This window comes from Falco biarmicus, chromosome 8 (assembly GCF_023638135.1).
Source record: "Falco biarmicus isolate bFalBia1 chromosome 8, bFalBia1.pri, whole genome shotgun sequence".
Classification (NCBI taxonomy): Eukaryota; Metazoa; Chordata; class Aves; order Falconiformes; family Falconidae; genus Falco; species Falco biarmicus.
Window position 1 is genome coordinate 23,417,627 of NC_079295.1, and position 19,226 is coordinate 23,436,852.

General features: G+C 38.7%; 1 protein-coding gene across 1 annotated transcript in view; it reads left to right on the plus strand.

Moving 5' to 3' along the window:
* The window catches only part of LOC130154299 (sodium channel protein type 1 subunit alpha), a 103,326-nt gene that overhangs the window by 35,226 nt on the left and 48,874 nt on the right, over window positions 1–19,226 (plus strand). Inside the window, exons 4-9 of the mRNA XM_056350277.1 lie at window positions 5,191–5,309; window positions 10,169–10,258; window positions 11,064–11,192; window positions 11,901–11,992; window positions 12,911–13,183; window positions 18,671–18,734. Coding sequence (XP_056206252.1) covers window positions 5,191–5,309; window positions 10,169–10,258; window positions 11,064–11,192; window positions 11,901–11,992; window positions 12,911–13,183; window positions 18,671–18,734 — 767 coding nt within the window. The remainder of the gene's footprint in view (window positions 1–5,190; window positions 5,310–10,168; window positions 10,259–11,063; window positions 11,193–11,900; window positions 11,993–12,910; window positions 13,184–18,670; window positions 18,735–19,226) is intronic.

A 19,226-nucleotide genomic window follows, 5' to 3' on the forward strand; every position in this document is an offset into this window, starting at 1 on the left:
GAAGGAAACATCTCTAGGAAGATGTGAAGGACTCTTAATGCTCAATGCATTTACCTCTGTACCATTTAACATTTCAACTTTCTCAATATCCCCCTCTGAATTCCACCTTGTAAAGCCAAGGAGTCAGCCAGCTCACCCTTTCCCAATGTAACACTCTGACAATTGCTGCATGATGGTTAGTTTTTATATTTCTGCCTGAGGAAGCATCTAACTGAAATGATATAGATCTAGTGAAAAACACTGGAATGAAAGAAAATTCTTATTTTGCAAGGAAGGGTTAGGACAAGTGTACAGGTTAGCAGACGCCATTGTTGCTTCAGAGATCTGTGAAGATTTCTTCATAAAGTACACTTGATTCATCGACATGAACTATCAGTTTGGCTTCCAAACTTTCAAATAGGGAACAGAAATGGGCATCTACAGCACTGGTCAAATAATACCAATGAACCTGGTCACAGTTTTTATTCAAAAAAATCTGTACAAGAATTACAGGAATAACTTTCTTACTCCAAATTTGGGTCATGAGTGAAATCATCCACCATTAGCCTCATACGCAAGTATGGCATACTATTTGCTGAGGGTTTTTTCCTATTTTTGCTGCCAGACTGAGCAAGTTCACTGTATTTTTGCATGTGCTGCATGTTGAAGTGTCATCTAGAGTGTTCTTTATTTCATCTTTGGGACTATTTTTCTAAGCAATAGATTTTTGCATGCCATGATTTGATACGGTTTATTGCAGAATAAGACAGGAATAAATAAATGTATTGAGCTGGTATGAGAGCCTTAATTTGTGGATAAGGTTAGCCCAGAGATGAAAAGTTAAAAATGGGAAAATCTGCTACAAAACCAAAACCAGATATATGTGCTAGTTTTAGGGCTTTTTAACGGTGCTTCTATGCAAGACCTACAACCAAAGAAGATGTAATCATGTCCAATGTTAATCTGAAGTTTAAAGGAAAAGTAAAAAATTGACAGTGTTTGACAACAGAACAGCCCATTATAGCAAGTTTGCTATATTTAGTAAATATTTTTTTACACTGATAGTATTATTGGTTTACACTGTATCATGGATAGCCTGAATGGCAGCAACTGTACCCTTGGAACATAATTATTTTGTTATAATAAAATACAATACCTGTTTTTAGATTCTTAACAATTATATTATCCTGAAATGCTGCTGACTGGTGGTCAATAATGCTAATCTTTAGAACTGTGAAGTTTAGCATCATAACTGGTTGTAATGCTCTTTTTTTTTAATCCAAAACTGAGTAAAGATGAGCTTGGACCTTACTCATTTTTAGCATTCAGCTTCTGTGTAAGTGCAAATCAGTGTGTTCTCATAATAATGACTGCTAATTCATGCTCAAGCTACCACCACGAAGGATCAAGGAAGCTCTCACCACTATCTATAGAGAAAGGATCAGCTGGAAGATCCTAAGATCCTGATCTATAGGAATGCACCAACATCTGGTCCATTTGGTTTCATGCTTTAAGGGCTGGCTATTTTCTCTTAAACCCAGGCTGCTACAATAAAGAAGAGGGAAAGAACAGGTGGAAGTCAATGGGTCTTACTTTGCTTTCCTCCTGCTATAATATAGGTATAGCATCATTGATTGCCACTCCATGCCCCTGCCTCTTGCCTGAAGGATGTTGAATGATGTCTGTCAGAAAAGGTGCCTCCTTTTCTCCTGGCACTTTGTAATATCAGTGCCTAATTTGATCAAACCACTAGCTCCTGGAATTCCCAGACTTGTCTTGAGTTGTAGAAACAAAAAGATTCTGTAGAATTGCTTTATGTAACTTTATTACATCAGAAAAGGTGAACGCACTAATGATTTTAGATATTTTTGATAACTATAAGTGAATGAATAAAGTAAAAAGTTCTAGCAAAGCAAAAAATTAAGGTCTTGCTAGAAGACATGGTTTCAGAAGATAACCACAAGAACAAGAAATGCCAAATTCCAATATGCCATGAGTCTTGTTCTAGCTGCCCTGGTGCTTTTCCTGAGAATCTAAGGACCTAGCTCAACAGTATGCCACCTCTTGCCTTTCAGAAGGTCCTATGAGGTTTCAGATGGTGTTTATTTAACTGTAGGAAGTTGAAATGCAATGCAGTAGCAGTCAGACGGCCAAATGTAGCCTTCCAGAAACTATGTTTAAAACTGACTGGGAGGAAGGAGAGGAGAAAGAAGGTTTTGAGAACTCTGTCCCAAGAGGTTCTCAGAGACCATATCTTTGTTCAAGGTGGAGTCTTCTTCCCTCTTGGCTGCATCTTCTCAAAATACTCCTCCTCCTTCTTTGCCCTGCTAAGAATGCAGTTTCTGGGTTTACATCAAAGATGGCAGAAGTTACAGAACTGGGATCCAGGTTAAAGATGCAAAAGTGGCAAATCAGGGACTTCTCTTGATGGGTTTCTTTGAACTTGTATTCGCACTTGAATACTTTGAGTGTGAGCGAGTTTCCTGCCTTTATAAAATGATTAAAGCTCTTTATAAAACCTAAGCCCTGAAAAGTATACATAATCCTTCGTATATGAAAATTAATCTTACAATTTGTTTAGAATTTATTTAGCTTTTCTCAGTGTATGTCTACTTTGTCCTGACAGCTTTGGGTACAATACCTCATGTTCGTCCACACTGCCTACACATTGGCTTGCATCTGGGTTGAGACTGGAGTGGGTTATAGCAGGCTACCCAGTGAGAAAAGCTTACACAGGGGTTGGGTAGCAGCTGTTTTCTGTCCTTTTTTTTAATGAAAATTCTTCTTCAGAGATAAGATACAATTTTAGATCATGTTTAAGGCTAGAAGTCAGAGGACCAACAATGTCATTCTGAAGGCTCCAGTCAAAAAGATGCTTTGAGTGAAAAATTAAAACTGAGGTGGGGAATTTATGTCTTGTTGGTTCTGCTTATGCAGGGCAGCAGAAAGTAGAACAGCTAAAATAGCAGCAGCTTCCAACTGAAACTGGAGCTGTGCCAGCATGCTGTTATTTTCCATAAGCCACGTTAGAAAGGAGATGTATGTTTAATATGCTTGTGTTCAAAGATTTTTTTTTAAAAAAAATGTAGGTTGACTAAACGTAGGTGGTGTAGTCTTAGATATAAATTTGGTAGGGAGTGTGATTTATAATGTATTTTATCAACTACCTCATAGCTACAAAAGCTGGAGTGTGGGCTGGAGGCTTCTGAGCTGTGAGTCCTGGGGGCTGGGGACAGACCTGGCAGGGGAAACTCACCTTCCCCCTTGGGGTGAGAGGCTTTCGGAGACTGTGCCAAAAAATCGTTCGTCTGCTTGGTTGTTTCAGTATTTAAAATGAAAGGTTAATTTAAGGACAGGTCATCTGCAGTTACACTTCAAAGGTTGTTATTATCTGTAATCCATAACTGGAAGTGTAATTTGGAAACACCAGCTCAGGCTTTATCCCACTCTCCTCTGTTTCACACGCAGCTTCTCCATTTCTGTGCAGAAGTGGGAAATCAAATACATATCTTATGCATTCCTACACATCTTGAGTTTGTACTCAAGAAATATAAAGTCTTACTATTAATGTCCCTTACTCTTACGGGGTTTGGTCTGTACAGGAAGCTGTGCCACGTAGGGCTGTGGTGGAGAGAAAGAAAGAAGCCAGCAAGTGAGTTGGGACTGGGACAGCTTTTCCTCAGGGCTTAATCCCTGCTCCTCCTCTGCCTTCAGTACTTAGTATCTGTCACAGACTGGTGGAAACCCTCACCTCCACCTCTCTCTTCACCTGCTGGGTGCTCCTAGAGGTTTGTATCTGTACTTCATGGTCCATACATACAAAGCTTCCCAAATCTAAGCAGACTGAAGAATTGTCCTTCCTGAACTTCCTTGGCATATTTTCTCTGTCTGCCAGCTTTCCCAGATACAGTCTTGTAGTCCGCTTGCTCACAGTCTTGAAGCTCGATCTCACTCACAGACACCAGAAGAGGCCAATATACCCTTTCCCACCCTTCCACTGCCATTTGAGTTTACAGCTGACTTTGTCAGCAATATAACAAAAAATGAAGAGGCTTTACCATAGCTTATTTAAGAAATACACAACTCTGACAAAACAAAAAAAGCAAGGTTTTTTTTTTACATTTCTCTTGGCCAGATTCTTCAATACCTTTAATTCAGTTTGAATTTAGACTATAATCCTTGCATCATCCCTTCCACGGCAGCTTTCTTCTGAGTTACTGAGCCTTCCTTCTGCGGTGTTTTTCATTCTTGTCAGATTGATCTTGCAGGTGAAGGGCACCTTAGTGCCATGAAGAAGCCTGACAGCCCACATTTCCCGTGCTGCAGTGTTAGTGCTGTTGCAGCCCTGATGGCCTACGGTGGAAGCAAAGCAATGTTTGTAGGGTTTGCTCTCATACCATTTATATTTGGTGCACAGATTTATTTGAGAAAAATAGACAAGCTTTCCACCTACAGCATCTTCTACAATTCTCTGAAGTAAGGCTTCCACGCCTGAAAGTTTCTCTAAATTTGATGGGCTCTTTAGCTGTTAAATTTAAATTTTAACAACTATGCATGTTCTGGAAAAGTTGCACACCAGCAAAGCACAGGAGGTCACCTGGGATGTATCTCTTGCTCACCTCCGGTAAGGTGTATTCAGATGCCCACAGTCCTCAGAGGTCTACCTAATCGTGATTATATGTCTTACTGCTATTTCCCTCTCTCCATAGCACAACGACCAAGAAACAGACTAGAATAAAAAGTATGAACAAATGGGTAGTCTATGAAATCAGTGTCTATAAGTATTTCACTTATTAACATATCATTAACATCCACAGGTAAGGTTTCCCTGCTTATGGTATTTCAAACAGGAATAGAGAGTTTTCTATGGGAAAACAAATAAAATTGTAATTTCAGTTAATAATTTCTGCACCTTTTTTTACAAGAAACATATCATGTAAATGTGTCTTATTACTACTCTGAGGCTCTTTATGGAAGAAGTAGTATAAAAACATTAATGAATTGAATATTCTATATTTAAAATTATATTTTCATGTCAGGTACATCAGGTAAGTACTGGAAAGAAGTTTTATTTAAAAAATGAATCATGTTTTTTGTGTATTAACTATTCAAAAAGTTATAGTTTCGGTGATCGGTCACTAGGAACAGTTTTAAAATTAACTTCTACAGTGAATAGACACTTATCAAATGTCTTTTCTTTCTCTTTTTCAGACCTTTATAGTATTGAATAAAGGGAAGGCAATCTTCCGATTCAGTGCCACCTCTGCCCTGTATGTTTTAACTCCCTTCAATCCTCTTAGAAAAATAGCTATTAAAATTTTGGTACATTCATATCCTTTTTCAATGGCTGTTCAAAGTGCTACACAGGGCAATTAAGAAAACTCATAACTCTTTCTATTTAATTGTAAATACAGGTTTTCGTAGGCTGATAATTTTATTTTTATTTTCCAGTGGAACACTTATGGTAAGGTTTTATAAATACTAGAAAATATTTTTATATCATATAGATGCACTTTAGCTATTCTGTTGAATTTCAATACTTCTGCTGTACAAATCTGCAGATGGATTAAAAATCCATCTTGATCAATTTTTCAGAGAAGTTTCTTCAGATTTATTTTTAACATTGAAATCTTTTGCATCTCGGGTTCTTTTTTGTACTATGAAGCCTATTCACAAAATAATCGTATATTTAAAAAATAAAAATACAGTTTGCACTCAGAAATTCCAGAAGAGCTCTGAGTTTTGCAAGCAATTAGGTGGATGAGTAGCTACTCAGGAACAGCTAGCTCAGGGCTATGTTTATGTGACTTTTATGGGTCCTTCTGAGGCAATCCTCAAGACCAGCTTTATAATCTGTTGCAGCAGCGTGCCTGGAAGCCTGCTTCACGCAGGCTGAATCTCACATTCCCAAACCTGCCCAGCTGCACCATAATGAGCCTCTGCCAAATTAGATACATTGCCAGAAAGCATAGGCAGCACTCCTGCAGGCGGTTTGCAAAGCACATGTATGTGCAGATGGTGGGCAGGCTGGGGGACCATAACTGGATGTGACAGTGCACAAAGTAAAGTTTTAGACTGGCATGCAGGGTCGGTGCCTGATGTTTGTAACAGACTGATGGGAATTTCTAGAAGGTGAGGTTTTGGTGCACTTTTCTTGCAAAACCCTAGGACTGGGAAAAGTAGTCACTAAATGAAAACTTCACTGTGACCATAATTAATATTGAGCAGTTAGAGGCAGAAGCCTTGTTACCTAGAGACTGCTGGCAGGATCTTCTAGGTCTCTGGGAAAAGGAAGAACCAAGGCTGATTGCTGCTGACTCAGAAGACCTTTTCCTTTGAGCATCCTGGAAGTTAAAGCAGTAAGAGTAGGAGGGCAAGGTGTTTGGAGAGGAGTCAGGGAGCGTTTGGGGACAGTAACTAAGGGACCTGACAGAGACACAGTGATGGTGATGGTGAGAAAACGCAGCCAAATACTGTCAGATTGAAGCTTCTAATGAATGCGAGTCCCTTCAAGTTACAGACTGATTTACAATACCTTCCAATCATGCATCTGTGCTAACTTGGGTAATGGTTTTTACTGGCGTACTGATTACTGAGTTTGGTTTTGGTTTTATGTTCCTCATAATTGTGTTCAAAGAGTATCCAGCTGGTCTTGATGGCAGTCAGAACAAAAGCAATTCTAATAAAAAATATGCAGTTCCAGTATTTTTCTTTCTATCTATTAACTGATTGTGTGACTATGTAATTTAGCTCTATTATACAAGGTTTCCTTTCACTATATGGACTGATTTCTTTTCCAACCAGCCAGCTATGGGATGGGCTATTTTTATCTGATAAAGATGTAGCATTTAGAACTTTTTTTATTTTAAATGCAAGAACAGATGCATAGGTTTTTTAGTGGTGTTGGTTTGTTGTTTTTTTTTTTAATTCATTATAGTACAAACACTGCATATATTGAATGTGTTTAACTAAAAGCCACATAGTATGCTGCATAATGCAGTTTAGTTTTCAGCTGCTTATACAAGGTTAGCCACCTATAAGTAAAAGATTAGGTGATGATGCCACTTATTATTTTTAATAATCTTCTCACTTTTGTCGATAAGCTTTACTGTCCCCATGTTTTAGGGTGGATGTTTGGAATTTTGGCCTTTGTAACAGAAATGTGCCTTTCACTTTCAGTGTGAAAGGTGTGTTGAGCACGATGAAATTGGCACATTGGTTGGAAAACCTTCAGCTGTACCTCCTCCAAATTCTCTGAACCTCCATGTAGGGCACTCTGATCACATGTGCCCAGACACCAGGTCAAATGTTGCTCCCCCTTATAAAGAAGCAGAGCGTGTATCTTCCCAGCGCTCAGAGACTTTCCCTGTAATTATTCTTCCTCACTGCTGGTACGTATTGTAATACCAGACACAGGAACGGACTGAGAACAGCAGGACTTTTCCTCTCATGCTCTGCTGACTCACCTCCTGGTATTCTGCCTTTCCCCCCCCCCAACACACACACACCTTTGCCTGCCTGACTCCAGTTAAGCTAACTTGGAACTGAGGGGGCAACACAAGAGCGGTGGGAGCTGGCTAGATCTGGCAGATAGGAAAGGATTAAAAAGTAAGTGTAGGTGAGGGCTGAGCAAACAAAAACAGGGAGGTGACAGTGGCTGGAGCTGCAGAGTGAAAGGAGTGTTAGAAAGGAACAGGAAGATGCTCTAGAGGAAATATGGCACCTGCTCAGTTACCCCTGTGCTAGCCTTTGGAAGCTGAAATGACAGTTTTACTCAGTGTGGCATGACTGCCAGCAGGTATCTGTGAAACCAGTTGGCAACGTTTGTTTTTTCCCCATCTTCGTCTTCCACCAAGTCCATTTGCATTGCAAGACTTCATCTGCTCCATTAAGTGATTAGCTGGAGGCTGTATAGTGCCTCTAACCCTCCTGCTTGCCTATATGGGGAGAGCATGAAAAAGACAGGACATTTCCATGAAGTCACCATGTATCAGAAGTGTTAACCTATGTGTATAGCTAAATTATTATGGGACATAAAACAGGAAATTAAGAGAACGTTGAGGCTGTAAATCAAACACTCAAATGTGGGAGAAGAGGGAAGAGAGGCACGGAGGCTAAATGTGTCAGTTATGTTTGAGATTCCCATAAGGGAAAGCATGGCCGGGGTTTATATTTCAAGGAATGCTAGCCCTTCTTGAGCATCTGCTCACTTGGGCCATGCAGCTCACGGATGTGGTGAGTTACGTACAGAGTGAGCAATGTGCAGGGATCTACCTGTGGCCTTTGTCGTCAATAATACCAAACTGCAAACACAAAATGCACTGCACAGGGATAAAACCTCAGCTCACCTAAGAGGACATTCCACTTCTTTAACTGTTTTATGGAACTACTGAAGCTGCACCCAGGCACCTCCAAGTTTTTCAACTACCAAAATGGATTCTTTTTATTTAAAGGAATTTCCCAGTTATATCAAGTCAGAGTCTTTAGAGTCGTCTGTGGACTTTGAGGACAAGCATTGTAAGGCATTCTAATAATTTATCCTAAGCCACTGGACAACAATTTTTACTGTACAGAGCTTGTGACAACGCTATCTTTAAAATGATTTAAGTCATTTTATGAAAGATAACACAATATTCACTGCTCGTCAGGCATTTAGACAAAGGCCACTCACCTGTTGAAAGAAATCAGGTAGCTTAATCCTCCCCTGTGATTTGAATGTTTGCTTGAAAATATGCATTCAAGCTGGAATTGTTCAGCAGCTGCAAGTGATGACCTTAAAGTTTGCACCAGTTTTCTGCAATGTTTGGGATGAGATGTTACTTCTCTTATTCCTCCTTCACCTAGAGTGAAGGGGTTTTTTTGGAGAGAGTGGGGTTGTCCATAGCAGAAAAATATACACCAAACAACAAAACGCTCTCTACTTAATTAAAAATAAATAAATTAAAAATTCAGGGCTCTTATATTCAAGTTTATCTGCAAACGGTTTTCTTCAGTTTAAGGTAGCTTCTTTGCTAGTCATGTTTATGCACCTATTTGTAAGGAGCTTATTTTGAGAGATGACTAGAGGAAAAATTACGAGTTGAGTTAACCCTTGGCATAAAGGTGTACCGGGCCTTGGGTTTTGCTGCCATCACGTGGCCATTTTGAGTCAGGTTGGGGTCTAGTTTTGTTATGTCAGTGTTTCAAAACGTTTGAATAATTCAGTTTATTGCCATGAAAACAGAAGGACCGCACTGTTTGTAGAGCCAGTGATCTTGTAAAACAAGAACACTGAGTTGGGTGTAGTGAAGCCCCAGTGGACTGTCCCATCTCCCTACTGCAAGCCCCTTTGAGCTGTTAGTCTGGGTTTCATAGTCTCAGAATACTTAATTGTTCCTTGCTGGAATGCTAAATAAATATTAACTTTCATTCTGATCTTCAGCAGTTTTCCATTCTTTTCAAGCAATTGACCACAAGGGACTATTGAACCATTTCCAAATTATAGCATTGGTAGAATAAGAGATGCTTCTTACGCTGCTACCGTGTTTTGAGAGCCGCAAAATAATATTAAAAAATTATTCACCTTAATCCATGAGCTCTTTATGGATTTTTGTTTCACTAACTGAAGCATGTACTTTTAAACTAGAGATAGTGAAACATAGAATACAGTCACTTCAGCAATTGAAAATGGTTTTCTCTGGTTTGTTCTGTGTTTTTGACAGCCTGGCTCTGCCGGGTGCTGGGGTGGTATGTGCTTTCTCTACAGCTCTGACTTTTGGTACATAGGACAACATTTTTTTACCTTGCATATGCCAGCTGTTTTGCACCAAAACTGTAGAAGTGAAAGACTAATGTGTATTCAGCCGTGCCAAGTACCTAAGTAAAACAGTACTTTTCTGCAAGTTATTTCAGTTTTGGCTGTTACCCAGCTCACGTTACCTTCCAGGAGTGAGAGCCATCTCCTTCACCTTTCAGTACCAGCTAAAGACAAAACATGAGGACATCAACAAAACAACATCAGAACATCAATAAGTCAAGACTAATATTAAAGTTTCATGCACTAAAGTGAAAACTGCCAGGTTAAATATATGTGCAATGTTTACTGAAGTTTAAAAGGTTTGTGTAAGTGGTGATATTTTACTCTACTTAAGATATATGGCTGATGTGATAGCTTATGAATTACTGTTGTGTTTTCCTTAACTATATCTACATTATTCAGCATGCTTATCATGTGCACAATTTTGACCAACTGCGTATTTATGACCATGAGTAACCCTCCAGACTGGACAAAGAATGTAGAGTAAGTTGCATATGTTATTTAAAGATATCTTTGACCGTTCCTCTAGGACTCAGCACGCCAGTAAGTAGAGTCATGTGTGCTGACAGGAATTATCACGAGACACTACTACTATTTCATCTCTAAACTATGTGGAAATGTTGAATAATTATTTAAATTTCTTTCTAGTAGAACAATTGGGTAGAAAAAAATGAAAGTTGTTTACAAATAGTATTCTACTGAGAGTGCACTCGTTTTCTCTCATCTTCATGGTTTAGTATCTACCCAGTGTTTTACCCTTCCTTTATGCCACTGCATTAACAGCAGAACCACGGGTATCTATTCGTACACATCAGTTAAGGACAGCATATAAGCAAAAGTATGCCTAAAGTGAGAATTCACTGCATGCTTGCATTCTTCCCTTTTTAGGGTTAATATTAGATCTTTTAGCTGTTAGTGATTCAGACAGTATCTATAAATTATGCTCACAACTTTCTTGATTAACAGTAATGGATTGAGTGTTCTGTACTTCTAAACTGAGTGTCACCAATAAATTTTTAGTATCTGTCATTTATTTGATGGGTTTATTAATTTTGCTTTAAGTACAAGATCAGGACCACTGTACTTCAACAGTATGTCACAACTAATGCATGTAAATACACAAGCCTATATGATGAATATAATGCGTTTTAGAAAAAACTGCTTATTTATTGCATCTCTTCTCCAGTTTTGAAATGAAAAACTCTTTGATTTGATCACCAGGTTTCTATCAGAATATCAATGTAAAATGTTGCTATTTATTTTGATTAAATTTTCCTATGTTTTCCAGGTATACATTCACTGGAATTTACACATTTGAATCACTCATAAAAATCATTGCAAGGGGCTTTTGCTTAGAAGATTTTACTTTTCTTCGAGACCCATGGAACTGGCTTGATTTCACTGTCATTACCTTTGCGTAAGTTTCTGTTTTTTGCTTTTTCTTTGAAAGTGAAGGGCAAAAAGGGCATGAAATTAGTATCTATATATATCAATTTCATCAAACGTAAATTCTTGTATGGATTTACTTTTGTCTAAAACAATTTTCACATTCTAATATGCATATTTTGATGTAATTATAAATACTGCAGAAGCCATTAGTGCAGCTAGTATTAGAGAGGCTAATTTCATGTCCTGCATTTTTTTCTTTGAGCAGAAAAGGAACATCCCTTTGACTTCATTCTCCAAGCTTACCAATCTAGTCTAGATAAATTTTAGGCTTTCAAAGTTAAATCACTGTGATTCACTTCAGAGACATTTAATTTAACTGAAGGCTCTGAAAGCATATTAATGCAAGGCAAACTGCAGTGAAAGGTAAACCTCTGACTGTTGCTATTTAATTTTTTGCTAAAAACGCCAAAGCGGTCTTGATGAAAGACCCAAGTAAGTAGCATAAACTTTGCCTAAATTCTGAATAACTGTGATTTAATCCTACAGGTATGTAACAGAATTTGTAAACCTAGGCAATGTTTCAGCTCTTCGAACTTTCAGAGTATTGAGAGCTTTGAAAACTATTTCTGTAATCCCAGGTAAGAAGTAGTTGGTGTAAGGTGTTAGGCCCCTTGTACCTCCCAACTGTTCCTTTTTATCCTGTCATTGTGTTTGTGTGTGAACTCCCCTATTACAGATATGTGACAGAGTTTGTGGACCTGGGCAATGTCTCAGCGTTGAGAACATTCAGAGTTCTCCGAGCTTTGAAAACAATATCAGTCATTCCAGGTGAGAGCTAGGTTAAACACTGAGGCTGACTTTAATTAACTGAAACGGAATTCATATTTTTTAAACATGAGTCTTATTTCGTTCCACAAAAAAAGCAGGAATCAGAAGATATTAGAATTCACTGAAATCTCTGATTCATTGCTTTTTAACATGAGCTCTTTCTTTTTGAAATCAGCCTTTGAGTTTAACAGATTCTTGCATGAGACATTGCAGTACACAGCGTGTGTGGTTTGCATCGTATGATGTCAAGCTTTCTTCTCCACTTTCAACGAATATCAGTAACCCTCAAGTATTCTTACCCACGTGTATCTTACCTACATGATGTTATGTGGTATTTGTTGTGAATATTTGTGTCTAGACAATAGAACTGTTTGAAATGTTGACCCGGTAAGAAGATGAAGGAATAAGATAATAAAGAATAGCATGGGCATTGCATGGGGGATTTATTATCTTAAAATTCTACAGTTTTCCAAACCATCTCCAGTTTTATAGCATTAAATTTTAATCCTATTTATTGTTGAGCAGGCTTTTACTACTGTCTTCTAAATCCAGTATGTTATAAAACTGATAGTTGCAAAGGTTTGGGGCAAGAGGTACTGACAAATCAAAAGAAAGAAGACTTTTATGTGAGATTCATGTACAGCATGAATAAAAAAAGTCACTTGTTTTAGCATTAAAACAAGTGTTTTGAAATATATCTGCAACTCATTCCATTCACGGTTTCAAATGAACATAAAATTCAGCTATTTATTCATTTTCACAAGTGAAAAAGCTCTTCACAAAAATGTTATTTCACAGACATTATAATCATTTATTTGGGCTTCTGCATGAAATCTATAACTTTACTGGGAGACACTGTCATTTTTATGTTTAAAAAAAGTTTTGAATGTCAGAATAAAAATCCCTTTGCATTTGCAGGCTTGAAGACTATTGTGGGAGCCCTAATTCAGTCTGTGAAGAAGCTCTCGGACGTAATGATCCTGACTGTGTTTTGTCTGAGTGTATTTGCACTAATAGGGCTGCAGCTGTTCATGGGCAACTTGAGGAATAAATGCCTGCAGTGGCCTCCAGACAATTTTACTTTGGAAACAAATATTACTTCCCAGCTAAACAGCACCATAGGTGAAAATGGTACATTAGTTAATTCAACAGTGGCTCCATTTGACTGGAAGGGGTACATTGAAGATGAAAGTAAGTATTGTCAGCGTAATTCTTACTGAAGTGATTTCTGGCTGACCCAGTTATTAGAAATGAGAAGGGGAAGGCATGATACATTAGTTAAGACAGAGCAGGAGAAGTGTTTTCTGTCTCCCATAGATCTGCTCCAAAGGCTGGCGTAGAAAAGGGAACAAGAAACATGGTCTTGCTACTTGATACAGCTCTTTCTTGGCTGCCTCTGCCAAACCCACATCGTCCTTGAGACAGAAAGAGGTCCAAAGGAGTCCTTAAAATTACTTAAATAATCTTAAACATTTTCTGTTCCGATATTCCAAAGCAACATTAGCAACAGACTGCTGTGTCATTTCGGACAGGTGACAGAGATTTCTGACATTCAGTGATGGAGTCCTTAGTGTTCTTATCATCTATCCATTCTGGTGCTTCACTGTCATTATTAGAAAGATATTATTTTTTAAAGTGTAACAAGTTTTTCCTGCTGTAATTTAAGCTCATTGTTCTTATCAATTTCACCACAGGTATAAAATCAAATTATTCCCTGTCATTAATCACTGTGTCTGAGGTATTTAGAGACTATTCATATGTTGCCATGCCCTGTTCTCTCCTCTTTCAGTCTTCTTTTTGTAAGCTAAGTAACCCAGATCATTAACCTTTTTCTCCTACAATTTATTTCCTAGACCGTGATTTCTCATTTGGAACCTTTCTTGTCCATAAACATCCTTCCTAAAGTGTGGTACCCACACCTAGGCATTTCTCCTCCACATGGGGTGTACTAAGTAGAGAAGGGTTATGTGGTAGCATTAGTAACTTACACTTCTGGTTTATATGTCCTAGGCTAGGGCTTGCCATTGTTTACGATTGTAACATCATTAAATCCTGTTCAGCTTGTAGTCTGCCTGCTCCCCAGTCTTTTACAGACTTTTACCTCATCGAGTTTCCACTTTTTATTTGCACAGTTCATTGTTCCAGCCTGAACAGCATCCTATTTTTTCAGACCATCTCTCCAACTCTTCTGGATCTTTTAAATTGTAATTCTTTCTTCAAACTCACCACCATTCTTATCAGATCAGTATCGTTTGCAAATTTGATGAACTTTCTTCTATCATCTAGATTAGTTAAAACCTTGAACAGCAGCAATCTCAGACAAACCTCTTCAGAAGTTGTTTTGGTGCATCTTTCCACTTCGATAATTTCCCAAAGCATAATTTTCCAACCAGTTTTGCTGATACAGGGCAGTCTGGCAAAATGAAGATAAAGAAATGCATTTCAATACAGTTAAATGTGAGGTTACAAACCTAAACTCCCTGTCTTAAAAATCGGCGTTGCACAATTCATGTTGAGACGGGTTCACGTGCATAGACTGTAGCTGATGGCACACATCATCTCTTAACAGTGAAAGTGATTTTTGGAGGAAAAGAACTAAAGGGGAGGGAGAGAAAGAAAAGGGAAGGGGAAAAGGGAAACTGACCACAGTGGCCAGCTGCAAAGAGGAGTGGTGGGTCCGCAGATGAGTCTCCTCCCCTGGGCACCCTTTCCAGTGCAGCACTGATCACTCCATAATACTTTTCCTATAGCAATCACATGTTTTTCGTTAGCATCTCCTCAAAATCCCTACGGGTTGTTCCTGCTTACAGTGCTATTAGCACTAATTGGAACGCACTTTGATCAGGGTGGGTGCTGCATAGCTGGTTGTTTTTTAAGCTTATACATGCATGTTATTAGGTGACCTCATATGAACCAAAACCTTCAAACAAGCAGGTGGAAAAAGGAGGGAGAAAGGGGTGAGTCTCACACCAGAGATAATTGCTGAGTACCTGCTGCAACAATAATGTGTTTGCAGGGGTAGTGTCATGAGAATAAAAGCAAGATGAAAAACAGCATGAGAACAAAGGAAAAACGGTGCCACAAGAGGCTCTGCAAAACATTGCCACAGCAGCCTACGTGAAAGGTTGCAGAGCTGCAATGGGGAGGCAGGGTATAAAAATGCAATTGGAAAGCTGTTAGCAATAGAGAGGCTAAGGCACTGTGGAGCAGCCAGGACTCTTGCAAATTAAGGCTAAAACTCTGCAGCCAAAAAGCTAAATAGTATCCTGTCCACATAAATAAATTATTGACCAGGAAGGCAGTATTACCCCTGTATTTAGCACTGCTGCAGTTGCTACTGGAATACTATATAAAGTTCAATTTAGACAGAACGTTGAAAAATCGGAGGATGTTCAGAAAAGAGCAGAATGATTAAAGGGGTGGAAAACGTGCTTTGTACCAAGATAGACCAGGAGCTCAACCTACTTAGCATATCAAAGAGAAGGTTTAAGGGGTGATTTGATCACAGTTGAGAAAAATCTCATGGGGAACAGAAATTTCATCACAGACATATCTTTGATCTAGCAGGCAAAGATATAGCAGGTTCAATAGCTGCAAGTCAAAGCCAGACAAATTTCAAATAGAAGACAGCTTCTAACTGTGATCACACAGCTGATCAATGACTATGATGGATTTTCATCTGAATTTCTTAAATCAAAATGCAATCTTTTTGTGAAACTCACTTTACTTGAACGTGTGAATTCATGGAGATCCCATGCCACAGGGTATAACAAAGTCTAAGCAAAGCCTCCTAATGAAGACCTAGACTTCAAGGTCAAACCTAATTTCCTGGCTTGTTTTACAAAGACTCTGTAAGCTCAAACTCTGATTTAATTTGATTTAAAGAAGACCTGAAGCCCCCTAAAAAACAAAGCTGAATTTAATTAGTTGCATAAAGTACTTTATTGAATGGCTACTTGAACCTCTGGTGTATTTACACAGGATTTCATACGTATTATGGAATTTATGAGATTTTTTATGAAGTTAATAAGCTTGTCCTTGCTTACCAGCAGTTTCAAAGAGAAAAATTATCTTCTTACAGCTTCCTGCTTTCTTTTTGCAGGTGGGCAGACAGGATACAGAAACATTCTTAAACCAGCTGTGTTGCAGGGCAGTAAGAAAGGACCTACCTGGAGCTCAGAGCAGTGCAATGGCAGTCTTTTGTAGGAATTATGGAAGTTGTTATGCCAGTAGTTGTGTATACTATGCAAAAAAGGCATGTAAGGCCTAATTTTGCCACTGAGCTGATTTTTGGAAATACCATTTAGAGAGACTTTATGTAAGCACTCCTGGCATTAGTGAGTCAAGCACAGGTTTTTTTCCTTTTTCTTTTTTGCAAGATAGCAAATCTGATAAACTTAAGACTAGATAAGTTTATCTTATCAAGCTTCCCATAAGCAATTTTTTTCTAGGAAATAATGCCTCACAATCTATTTTGTGAAATAACTGTTATTCTCAGTCATTACCCTAGGTTTACCCAAACAACTGTAAATTCCCTTGAAGTGCAGTGCTCACCAACAGGGATTTTTTTCCCATTTCCCAATGAAATAAAGGGGAGCCAAATATATACCTTTGGTGTAGCAAGGGACTTTCCCCATTACTTTGGTAAAATACAATTCAGATCTTTGCATCTAGTTAGGGACATATGCTTATACTGCTCAGCTCGTGTTATAGAATTTTTCCTATCATGATAATATTTTGAGCACTTGTCACGTTTGTATCAGTGCACTCAGAGAAAGCCAGGGTAGCTATTGTTTCCTGTGGAGCTGGCAAGTACAGCATGCTTACAGGGCACATCTTGTCTGAACCACAGACCTTGAATGCAGTTTCTTTGAGCCATTCAGCTCAGCAGATACAGCAGATGCAGTGCTGATCATGACTGACTGCTCCATGTAAACTATATCAAGTCAGATTTGCATTATTTCCAACCAGCTGTTATGTTCCAGCACGTTTTAATCATGATTAGCTGACATAATGCAGAGTAAGATTTGCTTCATAAGGGTCAGCTGTGGTCAGCATCACATCAGCTAGCTTTACTATTTACAGCTGTGTTTCAGCACAGTGCAGCTCTGCAATGCACACCAGCCCAGAACGACAGCAGCCACACATAGGGTCGTGCACTTTGCAGGGCACAGAGAATTGTACCCTGTAAGATGCAGGTGTGCCATGAGACACTGAAACGGAGTCCTTCACAGAGTGTCAGAACAAGGTCTACATGCAGCTTAAAACCTAACTTTTCCAAATAGTGAATTTTGCTCGCAGGATGGAGAGGTGCTGGCTGGGGTACCGTCTCCCTCCTGCAGCAAGTCAATGTGCTGAGCCAGTAGCTTGTGCCAGCTCCTCAGACTCGGGGTTTGTCAGCTGCTGTAGTCACCCTGCTTGGGCAGGGCAGCTAGCACAGCCACAGCCAAGTTCGAACTCAGAGCTCAGCTGGGCTGCTAGCATTTCACATGAGATCATTTTAAGGGAACCTAACAGGCCATTTCAATGGAAAAGAAATCCAGTGCAGGGTTTAAATCTTTTCAGGGAGCAAAAATGTACCACCATAACTCTGAAGCTGGGGAGGCGCTCAGGGGGGTATCACCAGGTCCCTGCCTTCTCCTTACAGATGTCCCAAGGCAATGCTTTTGGTGTCCATCAGGAACAGGACACTGCGCTACATGGTCTGGATCTGTATAAATTGCATCCTTAACCCTGTGGCCAAATGGGAAATACTTACTAGAGGAGGAAAGATAATTCTTCGAAAACCAAGAGCTTAGCAGCCGTAGGCATCTGCTTTGAGGGGGAAAAAGAAAAGCACTCCTCAAGCATATGGTCAAAGGGAATCTTAATAAGCACAATGTTTTGCACATCATCTCTTTATTCTTCTAAGAATAGACAAGTCAAGTCAATGTCTTTGTTGTTCAGACCATCTAAAATGTCCTTTAAATACAGGATTAATATACCAGAGCATGGGATGGTTGGCTACAAGGCGATTTGATGGAACTTACCCAATTTTTCCTCCCTGAGGCGATCAATAATTTCATCATATACTCCTAAAATCCTAGCTAGACAAGTCAGTGACTGCTGCAGTAATTCTGAGTTAAATTTAGATGTTTACTGGGGGCTTCATACCAATCAGCAGGCTAATTGCTCTGTGTGTGTACCTGTAACAGAGCCATTGGCAGCTGGGTGGCTTTTTGCAGAGCTCACGTATCAGATAACTGTCACAAGTGTCTGTGACAAACTAGAACCTTCGGCAATACTGCTCAGAAAGTTTGAAATAAATTATCAGTACATTTTTCTCAGAATTAAATTATTATAATAAATAACTGTACAATGTAATTTCACAAAGTGTGATTTTAGTGCAGTGATCAGACTGAGGGGAGAATTGCACATTTGTCTACATACAGCAGCATTTGACAGGAATTTTGGTACATTTTGGTATTTCAACAGTAAGTGCTATGAGTGATAGCACTTGCTGCAATTGTCATTTACTCTAAAGTTACGGTCCTGTTGAAAAAATAATACTGCTTATTTAACATTGCATTTAAAATCAGCTTAACATGTTTAGAGCAAGACTGTTTATTTCATAGAGCTGTAAGAAAACTTTCATATTCCGAATTTTGTAATTTAAAAAAAAAATTCTTTCCTAAACAGGTCATTTTTATTTTCTGGAAGGGCAAAATGATGCTCTGCTTTGTGGAAATAGTTCTGATGCTGGGTAAGACCAGATTTCATTGTATTATTGCACCATGTACAAATTAGATCCACGTTCTTTAGGTGTGCAGTTGGAAGAGGGCTGTATTTTGAGTGACCACTTAATTTCACATAAGAAATACTAGGATTTTAAACTAAACTGAGGATTTGGGTTCCTGATCAGAGCTCAGTGGATTGATTGAATAAATGAAACAATAATTTGGTATTTTGTAGCTTTTGTGTAGCTCTTGCCTGGATTAGAATTAACAAATACAGCAGCTGGAAAACATGTTATATCGCAGTTCCAGCTGCACATATGAGTACTAACAGGCTCAGACAGCAGATAACACTGACTTTACATTAATGTTACAACATTAATAATTAAAGAAATTTTTTGGAATGTTATGTTTTAGAAGCTTAGATTAAACTTTTGATACTGATTTTTATGTGCCTTTCCTGCTTAATTTTTCTAGTGTCCTTCAAAATAATTTTCTATTAAAAATCACAACTGCTATTA